The 12,059-nt window shown below is 44.4% G+C and overlaps 1 protein-coding gene across 2 annotated transcripts in view; it reads right to left on the minus strand.

The window, feature by feature from the left end:
* Positions 1-419: 419 nt before the first annotated feature.
* The window catches only part of tesk2 (testis associated actin remodelling kinase 2), a 35,633-nt gene continuing 23,993 nt past the window's right edge, over positions 420-12,059 (minus strand). For both annotated transcript variants that reach the window (XM_088598052.1, XM_088598053.1), the window contains 7 exons: positions 9,242-9,388; positions 8,930-9,012; positions 6,449-6,533; positions 6,028-6,111; positions 5,779-5,865; positions 5,557-5,698; positions 420-4,075 (listed from right to left, as the gene is read on the minus strand). In XM_088598052.1, the coding sequence (XP_088454178.1) occupies positions 3,099-4,075; positions 5,557-5,698; positions 5,779-5,865; positions 6,028-6,111; positions 6,449-6,533; positions 8,930-9,012; positions 9,242-9,388 (1,605 nt within the window). In that variant the 3' untranslated portion in view covers positions 420-3,098. The remainder of the gene's footprint in view (positions 4,076-5,556; positions 5,699-5,778; positions 5,866-6,027; positions 6,112-6,448; positions 6,534-8,929; positions 9,013-9,241; positions 9,389-12,059) is intronic.

A 12,059-nucleotide genomic window follows, 5' to 3' on the forward strand; every position in this document is an offset into this window, starting at 1 on the left:
CTTGATATTTGTATTCAAGCCATGATGCATGATGGAGACTAAAAATAGCCACTTCCAATTAGATGCCAATTAGTGACACAAGCCCTAGTGAAAAACACTTTCTGTAAATGCAATTAATGTCAGCTTCTGTTAAAGTGGTTGAAATTACTTCCAGATATGAGCACAAATTAAATGTTAAGTCTATTATTTTTCTGGGAAACATCAATTGCTATGAAGCTCAAATAAAATGGGCCAAATACAATACTTTAAAAGAAAGGGAACAGGAGGTAAGCAGACATTCCTCAGAAAGGCAGAAGTCCGAAAATGTCCTTAATTTAGCGTTTAATGCTAATATCATGCTCATATCAGCTTGTCAAAAGGAATGAAAATGAACTTAAGACTACAGCATTAGAAAAATAAAAATGAGAGGAAAGCAAGGGAACAATCAAAAAAAAGGTATTTATTATGACAGCAGAAAACTTTTAAATATCTTACAAAGAAGCTATATTAAGTTTCTTCACAACAGAAGTTGAAATAAGACGTAGCAAAACGTTCATAAATATCAAAATAGATTTCTTTAAAACTCTTTAGTCAAATATCCCATTGCAGTTACTTTATTGCATAGAAATGTAGTGACAAAATTGCATTAAAAAACAAATGCAGAGACAGTTATACATTTATTGTTTCAAGTGCCATTTACATGTTTAAGTATGTAGTAGAGCCTATTTTGTTTTCAGCAGACCTGCTCAGTGGCTGAAGATGTTCGAAGTGTAAGAGTGAAAGGGTCTTGCAGATTTCTGCCACCTGCTCTGCCTGCTCAGCTGGTGTGCAGAAGGGGTTCTAGTGACACATGGCTGGCTGGGGGGGAGTAGACTTGCCCAAAGGTTAAGACTTTGCAGGCAGGCTGCTCAGATGCCAGTAGCAACAGGACCCGTTTTGTAAAAGGGAATTACCGAGTCTCCTCAAGAGAGGCAGAAGTTGTTACTCTAATTGCATCTTTTGCTTTGTTTGCTTTCTCCTTTTACACGGGGTTGGCTGAGAAGAGTGAGCACTGCACCACACTCTTCCCTGAGACCTCACAGCTGCTCTTGAACCAAACTGCAATGTTCTGAACTCGACTGCTTCAGTTCGAGGCCGCCCGTGTTCTGGGGTGAACAGCACATGACAAGAAAAGAGTGTTTTTCAGTGTGTTCCTGAAGAGGAGGGCTTAAAGGAACCGGATAACCGATTTAAACCGTTCATTAAACACAGTAAGTAATCCGTAACCCCTAAAAACATTCGGAGTGATGGGTTTATGAAATTCTTAACACCGGTCAACAAGTGTGAGCTAATAAATAAGGGTTTCAGAGGAGTACAATATTAAAAGTGGCTTGTAGCGATAGTGTTATTACATTGAGAAGACTCAAAGCAGTGGGAGTGAAGTGGATTCCGGTAAGAAAAAGCCCAGCCACATCAGCCCCACACAGCCAGTTTAAAACGCTTTTATACCTTTCATTCAGATCATTAATACTGGACTGGTAAAATGCTAACGCTGCCCACACCTGAACCCTCGTAATGTTGTCCATAGCTTTCATTCATGCCAGCATTCATTCACGATGCCAAGAAACGGAAGTCACCGTTCTGCAGATCTGAGCCTTCCTGTGATCCACCAAGCACCATGCTGGACAGCCAGGCTGGAAGGTTTTCAGCAAACCTTTTAAAGACCACCTGAAGTAAAAGATCTCATCTGCAGCTACACATGCTTTTTCTTGGTTTATTAATGAAAAAAGAAGCTTCGACTTGGTTTTCAAAGAAAATGGGCCTTTTCTTTCTGTTGCCCCATTTGTTACTCGACATATTGTAAGAGGGTTCCATCTAAGAATATTGTACTTTTCCCTCTGAATAGCCTTTACCTCATCCATGCCTAAGAATCTGGATATATTAAAAAACAGACGCATTAAATACCAAATATACTGTACTTTCTTCCTGCCAAAACAAAGTCACTGAGGAATGTATGTTTTACTAGCTTTCCTTTTTACAAGGACATTTAAGATATAATTTGTCTTGATTTGTATTGGGTACAATAGCGGTTTAAGGTGCAGCTGTTTTATAGGGAAACACGTGAGACAATGCAAGCCTTTTAAAAAGGACAAGAAATGCAGTGTGTGCACGGAAAACAACAAATATATTCCCACGAGAGACACCAGAAAAAAAGAAGCCAAAATGCTTTTTTTTAAAAAAAGTTCAACGCCTTTTTTGAAACTGCTTTTAAAATTTAACTTCAGTCACAGAATAGTTTCTGCTTCTTAAGAAGCCACATTTGCGAACAGATCATTAGATAACTGAAAGTTAGGCAGTTCTCAAAATGACTGACCATTTCAAAGTTGAGCTTCCCGCGAGCTGTATACTGAAAATATGTGATTTCGATCTGGGACGGGTATTTGCCCTCTTGGATGTTAAACCAGCCCTGGTGAGGACCAACACTCAGGGGTGTGGAGTGTAAATACACATGGCTGCTAAATATAAATACTTTGTTCGGCACTTCAAAGGCTGTGGATAGAAAACTCGATGGTTTCTTTGGGACAACATAATATATACAAATATAATCAGGAGAACATAACCCAGTAACCACATCAAAATCAGCTGTACAAAGGTTCTCTGTAATTCATTGTTCATTGTGTAATCCCATTAAAAGTTTTCTTGTGTGGAACAATTAACGTCTTGTTCCTAAATAAAAACAATTCAATATCAATTGCAAATTCTGCGGGACAGGGAAACTCGACATTAACTGAAGAACAAATTAATTCAATGTGACGTTTCATCCGCCATGCTGATAAAGGGGATCTACTCTATTATTCCTTAGGTTTTTTTTGTACAGTTTCCCTATTCAGGTGGGAGATCATTAGGACCTACAACATCACTGCTAGCATTAAGGGAATCCCCTTTCCAACATCAATTATGAGGACATGAGATTCGTCCAATTGTTTTAGATTAAACAGCACCTAAAACAGAAAAATAATCAGTCTGCGAATCGCTGAGTTAAAAACAGCCATGTTAATCCTAATCGGGAGGGCGTTGGAGCAGTTGCTTTTAAAAGAACCGATTCTTCCACTGGCTTTGTTTGCGGCGGGCGGCGCGGTTTAAATGTCACACTTGGACTGGAGGTCCCGCGGGCCCGAGGCCACGCACGGCGCCAGGACGATGGGGCTGTAGCTCTCCTCGGAGGCGGGGTAGGGCTCCTGCGGGGCGTCGGGTTCCACGGAGATGCTGAGGCTGAAGGAGGACTTGGCCGCGGAGCTGTCCCGCTGCATCTCCTCCTCCTCCTCCTCCTCGGCCTCCTCCTCCTCCTCCTCCTCAGCCTCCATGTCCTCATAGGTGGTGCCGTTCTCTGTGCCCCCGCTGCTGGCCGGCAGGCTCAGCCGCTCCTCGGCCAGGTAGAAGGCCTCGTCCCCCGTGCTCCCCGGGCTGCTGGAGCAGTCCATGGCCTCGCCCCTGTCGGCGGGGGAGGGTGCCGGGCCGGCCAGCTCGTCCCCCTCGCCCTCCCCAGGCCTGGGCCGGTAGGGCGGGATGTCCAGGACGGCGTAGCGCCCCGCCACTGCCCTCTGCCGCGGCTCGGCCTCGCACCTGCAGCCGGCGCCGGTGAGCGCCCAGTCCCGGGGCGGCAGCACGGGCGACACCGGCAGCGAGCGGCAGCGGCGGCTCGGCAGCAGGCAGGGATCCTGGCAGTGCTCCGCGGCCCCCGCCCCGCCGGCGACCCCGCCGGGCACGTGGCGGAACTGCGGCTGGGACATGACCAAGCCGCCCTGGGGCGAGTGCAGGTCGAACACCAGCGAGAAGACGGACTTGCTGGGCATGTCGAAGAACTTGACCTTCCCGCCCTTCAGGTCCTCCCGGGCATTGAAAGGGTTAATCTTGCGGCCTCCCGTCCCCGCCCTGCTGGGGGTGTAGTAGGGGTCCTGGACGTTGATCTTGCGGTTCGGCTTGCGCGAGAAGATGTCCGACTGGCTGCGCGACAGCCAGATGTTCCGGCGGGGGCGGGGAGACTTGGGAGGGATCTTGTCGTCCTGCAGCCCAAGCGGGTTCAGCCGTTTGATGCCCTGGCCTTTCTCACCGGGACCTTCAAGGAGGACGAGACCAAGACGTTACTCATTTACCTGCGGCCGCGCCAGACCGAAATCCTCCCTTTGCACAGGACAGCACAGGTGGCAGCTGCTGCTACAGGCCAGATACGTGAAGTCACAGGAAAACAGCTGCCTTTAAACACCAGATGGCGCTATAACCTTTCCTTTCCCAGTTCAAACAGCCGGTGTGCTGCCTTTCCTTCAGGATTATAACAAGGCTGATATTTACACAAAAAATACAAGTGTACAATAAATAGGTAATTTCTCATCAATTCAGGGCTTCCAGCTTCTGATGTATGTTCTCGCTCAATACTGTGCAGATAAACTGATGCTTTATAGGTTATTTTGAAATTATCTGAAACTTTGGAAAAGGTGTACGCTTACGTTCTAGAAAAGATTTGAGTTGGGGAAAAAAAAAGTGACTCCAGCTGTGTGCGCACAAATACACAGGAATCTCGTGGACAGATCTTCAGAATGTTTCTGCTAGGGAGTTAAATATTATTTATGCTACAACAGACAAAAGCATCTTGATATATACCAATGTTTCCAATTCTTCTAATTTTTGTAATTATTGGCTCAAAAAGGTTACTTACACTGTAATATACAAAAAAAAGCAACCTGAACCTGAAAGATAAATGTACTGAGACTTGCCAAGAGTGGAAAGCACTTCCTTGTCCCGAAACATGACCGATTCAGATTTAATGGATGTTTACTGATAGTGCAGAACATTCAGCTGTAGGGATGCAAAACCCAAGTCATTTCTAGCTCTGCTGATCGAACACAGCTGAGTTGGAGACCTCGGGGTCTTCCTTCCCACTTGGGAATTGTAAAAATCCATACGCAGCTGACAGCTTCGTGTGACAACTTGTGCGTGTAATTTGGAAATTCAGAAATCGGAGTAATTATACATTACTCCGGCAACATTCTGTTATATTTTTTTTAAGCGCATGTAACGCCCCTGGATGCTGCCTTTGACACAGTCGGTGGAAGAATCGATGACCTCGATTCCAAGAGGCAGTGTGACAGAACAGTTTTTGGCCGCATTCCATTTTAAAGGCACGGTATCCTCTCTCCCCCCAGGGTGCAACATGTCAGGATTTCCATTTCAGTGCAGCGGTGCTCCAGCAGATAACACTGGGGAGTAGAGGGCTGTACCCCTCCCCAAGCTGCAAAAAGTGGATCACAGATGAAAGTCTACCACTGGACGGCCTGGTGTAGGCAGCTGGCCCAATACTAGAGTTCGAAGAGGGAACAAAATTTCAACTAATAATCAGGTGATGTTTGTTCACTCACAAATAAAAGGAACCACCTTCTTCCTCAAGAGAGGAAAGCACCACTGAGGAGCTAGTTTTGAGATTGCGATCAGTGTCACACATTTCAGTTGTGTAGGCTTGCATTTTTAAATGCATGAAACAGCACGTAAATGTTCGGCTTGGGTGACTTTTGTTTTTAGTTGTGTTAAGCTTGGCGACTGCACCTTTGACGACAGTCTTTCGGTCAATGCTCTCGGCACTCAAGTGAAGTCTCTCTCGTTCGCATTCCTCAGCCTTCAGGCGAGGCAGGATCTCCTCCAGGACCTTCACGATTTCTGGGAAGGAGGGACGGAGCTTGGGGTCCATCTGGAAGAGACAAGATGGTGAGCATCTTCCTAAGCACAGGAAGGATCAGAGGGGCCCAGTGAATGCCAGGTGATACTTACATTGCAGCAGTTGAAAGCCAGCTGCAGAAAATCAGGGGGGCAGTCTCCAACCATGTGCTGAAAAGCATGGTAGTCCAGCCCAAAGTTCTGCCAGTAACAAAGAAAAGCATGAGTACATCTGTAAAACCTCATATCAAACTTGCTTTCAACAAATCCACCAGTCTGCTTTTCAAGGTCATGCTGGTTCCTCCTGAACTGCTGACTGTTATATACTGTACGCATGTATCCCTGAAAACCCATCAAACTCACCTCTGTGCGTGGCAGATAATCCGGGTCAGCCTGTATCCGAGCTATGACCTCACACAGGATGATGCCATAGGAGAAGACATCCGCCTGGAAATAGTGAGGAACACCGCGTTGGTAACAGTTCAATAATAAAATGCACTGCAAACTGCACGCCTTTCACCTGGGTAAATGTGTCAACACTAAAACACAGTGGGAAAAGCTAAGGACAACCATCACTCGAGCCCCAGCCCTTAAATGCCATGCACAGACTGAGACAACCTTGAAACTGGGGTAAATGTTATTTGAATACTAATGGGTTACAATTAAATGGTTCATATTTTCATTTGTTGTTTTTTTAATTACTGCAGCAATCAGTCTCAAAAACCTCCTCAGAACTTTCCTTCAGTCGCGAGGGCAAGGAGACAACAAACTTGTTACAACTCACCTTTTCATCGTAGGGCTCATCTCGAAGGACCTCCGGGGCCATCCAGTATGGGGACCCCACGACGGCCAGCTTCTCCCCGTTTGAGCTACGCAGAGAAATGGAGCTGAAGGATTACACTTCACCGGCACACACAAGTCACTTTACATCCTCAAACGGAAGCAGAGAGGTCCAGGAGTGAAATCCCAGGAACCGTGCCTATGCCATTCCAACAGGAATTTCCACTGGACAGTCACTTAAATTGTAATTTAGTTACAATTACAAACAGAAGACAGTGATGCAGCTGAAGGAGACACCTAAAGCTGAAGTACTCGCAGGCCCACATATGAAATATACTTCAAATACCAGATTCTTCTTTGTATTTGAACAAGAGGGTTGTTTTAAAAGAAATTCTGCCAATGGACTTCACAGACGTTTGATCCTGCAGATTCATTCCTTTACAAAATCCGTTAGAAGGACCTTTCTCTAAAAAAAGCAGTCTAGGAACTCCATATTGCGCAAGATTCGTGATATTACCTGTTAGAAACATCTCATGCTCTCTACACATTCAGCACCTGCACAAAAGCAGGGAAACATCATTTCTGTTTCAAAAGGGACTTGCAAAACCCCAAAAAGGCAAGTCTTGGATTTTGAACAGTGGTCTGTTACTTCTTGGGTCTAAATACAAAACCACAATACTCTGTATTATTGTGGCTGTTTTTGATCAATCTCATGTGTCCAGAAGTCAGGGAGAGAATGGCTCTCTATTGCTGCCTTTGTATTATTCGCTCTTCCTGGGTTTACTTTTGAACACAATATTCCTCACAGCTCAGATGACCCAGCACTCTGACACAAATACATTTCGTTGTTTCCAGGACTTCCTTCCAAACTTTGCACAGGTTTATGGTTCTTCGTCTAGCGTCATTAAAAATAAATGATGGAAAGCAATTACAAATTTGACAGGATCGACTGTCTGTGGAACCTGCCCCGAGCCAAGACGTGCCAATGCTTATGATTACAGCTGTCAAAATTCAGTGGTCCACACAGTGCTTCTATGTATATATCCCTGCTTCTCCTTGCCAGAGTAAGGCTGCCAATCATTCAACATTCTGATCTGCACACTACAGCAATTTTCCTGTAAATAGACTCAACAGTGCTGTGGTTAGACATCTAAAATCTGATGTCACGGTCCACTTCAGGGCCTGTGGCGAAGATGAGGGTTAGCCTGTTGTTAGGCTTCCTCCTTCCATATGCTCACTTGCAAATATTAATGGGGACGTGAATAATAGCAGAGGAAGGCTCACCACCGCCACTTATGGTTTTGAGATCTCACCCTGGGCAAAGACTTCCCTCTACTTGAAACTTTAAACGCCAGTTAAATTTAGATCAAACGGACACCACAATCGATTGCAGGGCATTTTTGTTTTACTTCAAAGCAGAAAAGCTCTAAGTGAAGTGCTTTTTCAGAAGAATGTCAGATGAGTGCCTGCTCGTGAACCCTTTCATTTCTGTCGGATACCAAGGGACCAATCAAAGATTAAAAAAAAATAAAACCTCCATTGCAATTTTGCTATTGATGGCTTTAAAAAGACTTATTGTAGTGTTTTCCATGACTGTGCACATGGATATTCTGGAGCCTGAGGAGGAGGAAAACTGGCAAAGCAAGGGAAACAAAAGGAACTGGCATTTCACAAAAGCAGCATTAACCTAGAAACACAAAGGGTTAGCCTCCATATTCCCAGTGCAAGTGTCTGTACAATCGCTATGAAAGAGTACAATGTCGTTTAGAGTCTTCAAATTTAGCATGCAAAAAAACCACAATAATAATGCAGAACAGAAACACTGGGCTTCAGCTGAGGTCAGTCAGTCGTTTTTAATACTCTATGTTGATGTGCTCATGCAATTTTAAGGATGCAAACTATGGGAAAAAAAATACAGAGTTCAGATAAGTCGATGTGCAGAACTGTAGGACTTCATCAGATGTGCAATAATTGGAATTTGACAAACCTGCTCCGCTGGGGTGTTCTAACTTAAGTCTTGTTTACAAAAAGGCCTTCTGAAAGCCAAAACCACACTGAGGTCAACTGACTAATCCCAAAAGGGATGTTTTGAATAAAACAGCGAAGAAGGGCTAAACCGCTCTTTTTCCCTTCCCCTTTTTGTTTGATGGGCCCACCGTTCGTGCACTCAGCAGCTCACCTCTCACACTTGCTGGGCACAGTTTTAGCAAAGGTCAGGGCTGTATCGAGTGGCTAAGGCTCGTAACTGAACACCACCGGGGACATGTGTGCTGCCTCTCGAAGTGGTTATCAGGTTCTGGACCAGGCACGGAAGGGTTTTTACCAATACTTGCATTTTAAGGATAACTCCATGACCTCTCCCTTCCAAATGCGATTAGGCATATCCAGACAGATGCTGTGCTGTCCCGTGGCCTTACAGAAATATTGCTGCAGCGATACAGTAGGTCTAGTTTCTCTCTCCCTAAATGCGCCACATAGAACTCACTTGTGATCGGGGATTTTTTCTGCCAGACCAAAATCTCCAACTATCGCCGTGTAGCCGTTCTCCTCACATTTTATCAGGCAGTTCTGCGGAGAAACACACGAGCGCAACAGATCAGTGAAACAGATTCCGTCCGTTTTACGTCAGTATTAAAATCTTTTGGCAGGATGTTGCCATGGGAAAAAAACAACAATTTGTAGTGATACTTTAAACAATTTGAATTTAAAAAAAAAAGAGAAAGCTTTCAATAAAGGCACAAATTTTGTCTGTGATACTGTGTGCAGGCCGGATGGCCTCTCCTGCCTTCGCACACACCTTGGAGGTGAGGTCTCTGTGGAAGATGCCCTTGGAGTGCAGGTAACTCAGGCCCATCGCGATCTCGTACGCCATCTTCACTCGCGCCGTCCAGCTCAGGTGCTTTTCGCTATCCAGCAGCTGCTCTAGGTTTCCACCGTTGATGTACTGAAAGAACATTCAGACCAATGAAAGGCCTGAGCACTGTGGTGTCACACTGCAGTGCTCAAGGAACACAAGTATAATTCTCCCAGAGCTCAAACCCAGGACATGTGACGTCCCACCATCCATGCTCAACTGTCACAAGCAGATCATGACAAGAAACAGCCAAAGAACCCTTTTACTCTTTTTACCTTCCAGTGTTGAATCAACATTTGCTTGCTCCACAAGGTCAATAACTGGTTTTGCATTTAATTATATATGGGTGGGTATAGTTCTAATATACTTGATTGCTTCTGCTATTTTATTCCTTCCTAATTCCAAAACTGCACACATAAAATGCTCATCTTCAATCAAGAACCCAATCAGGTGTCTGAAATCTTTCAAGTCGCAGAACTACAGCCACCGAAAATGAATTTTTCAGATGTCGAAATGAAATGAAAATGATTTTGACCTCACCAGATTGATTTGCAAAATAACCGATTTTTAATGAACAAAATGATTAAAAAAAACAGATTAATAACTCCCTTTGTGACTTGCAGAAATCATTCTGATGGTATGTTGTACAAATCAATAAACACGTACACACTAATCCTAAAATGCAAAGCCTGGTCAGTTCAAAGACATTCAAGAACACCACACCACAGTTTGGCAAGAAGATTCCACTTGTTTCTGCCATGTTTTTCTAAACAGACGGAAAGCTATGTTAATTTAACAAACGTTAGGAAAGTCCCTGGGATAACACGACAAAACTGGAAATTCTAGAAAAACGTTTAATGCCAGTTTGCCATCTTTCAGCTCTCTCTCCTCTGAGGCCTGATTTGCCCGATTCACACAGCAGTGGAAGCACGTCTGAATTAAGGCTTGTTCTGTCTGAACAGAACAGGTGACTGTGCAAATCCACCCTCTATATGTACCAGTCAGATTAAGAAATGGCTAAATAAACCTAGTGACTGATGTTGTTTTTCGTGAACAACAGGTTATATCACTGTTTTGTTTAGAAATTACTCACTGTTGCTACAGAGGGAATTAAATCAGACTCTTTGGACCTTTGAGCTATTTCCAGTTTATTAGGTGCCCAAGTTACACTTCAGTCTGGCTACTGAACCTCGAGCTGCACTAACCACAAAATACAGGCATCTCTTCCCGATACGAATTGCTGGAATTTCTCTGGCTTATTTGATTGAAGAGCGCATCTCGTCTTGTTTTGTATTCCAAATTTAATAAAGCGCAACGTAAAGTCTATGGATCAAAGCCACACTGGAACGATGAAGGACCTGGCAAAAGTTTTCTTTTAAGTCTTGCGAAATCCCGAAAATAGAAGGAAACAAAGTGTTTCCCCTGTACGTTTTTTTGCAAAGCTGTGCTTTTTGAAGGGTTTATTTTTAATTTCTTTAAAAAAATACTGCTGACGAGCTGGTTTTGTTTCAGAAATCAAATTAAATCATTGAGTTCACAAAGAAAACGGCGGTTTTGCAGAACGTCCTGCTGCTGGGCACATCCTTGCTGATGAGCAAAGTGAGAAAAAGGGAAGTAGGGCTGGAAGCCTTTCTTGGCATGGTCACAGATTCATCAGCAGGAATTCTGTTCTTTAATAATAATAAAAATAATAATAATAATAATAATTTATAATTGCTTACACGTATACAGCGCTTTTCTGGACTCTCCACTCAAAGTGCTTTACAGGTAATGGGGACTCCCCTCCACCACCACCAGTGTGCAACCCCACCAGGATGATGCAACGGCAGCCATAGTGCGCCAGAACGCTCACCGCACATCAGCTAATCTTGAACAGGTTCAAGAAAACACCTAGATGTCACCTAGGCGGAACACCCCAGTCTTCTACGGTAAGATGGCGAACAGATCCTGTCTGTCCCATTGTTTTCTCTTCCAATGCGCGATGCACTAGAATTGTTTGAATCGTCGTTTCAAGGTTTTCAGCAGCGGAGAGGCCGAGATGTGCACGTGGCCAGCTCTCGACCAGTCGACACGCCAAGTCCACCTGATGCTTCTGAACCAGCGCATTGTGTCAAACACAATTGCAGTCAGCAGTGACAGTACCAGCACTATCCTCTTTAGCTTAAGAGTCTTTCATCCCATCTGTCTCCTTTATTCCTTGTGCCACCACAGGCCGCAGCGCACAGAATCATTCCCAGACGCTGAGGAGATTAAAACCAGGGCTGACGAATCTGCAAGACCTTCCTTCCTTCCGGATATCTGCCGACAACATTGATCAGAATATACGCGTGCCAAGAGGATGTGTACTTCTGGTACACAGGGAAATGTGCAGGTGGTGAGGGGGGCACCCAGTCTTCAGCTCGGGATAAGAGACTTCAGAGCGCACTGTGTAGGTGGCCAAGGGCATGGGCCGTCCTGAGTAAAACCAGCTCTTGAGGAACTCTCCTGCATCTGCCGTCTGAGGGAGCTTCTTGGTTAATTAAGAAAAGATTAGAGTAATCCATTGTGGTCACAAATACACAAGTGGAATGGCAATTTAAAATATCCAAACGGAGAGAAACAAGACTGCAAGATTAGAAATAATAAGTAACAGAGAGTTAAGGCAAGACGATGCCTGTAAAATATTGCAAAAACCCTATTTAAATATACAAGCTCTATTTATAACCCTCTTTTATACTTAATCCTCTAGCAAGTGAGCACAATCTCTCCTGAAGTGCTCTAG

This window comes from Lepisosteus platostomus, chromosome 11, assembly GCF_059453375.1.
Source record: "Lepisosteus platostomus isolate fLepPlt1 chromosome 11, fLepPlt1.hap1, whole genome shotgun sequence".
Taxonomy (NCBI): Eukaryota; Metazoa; Chordata; class Actinopteri; order Semionotiformes; family Lepisosteidae; genus Lepisosteus; species Lepisosteus platostomus.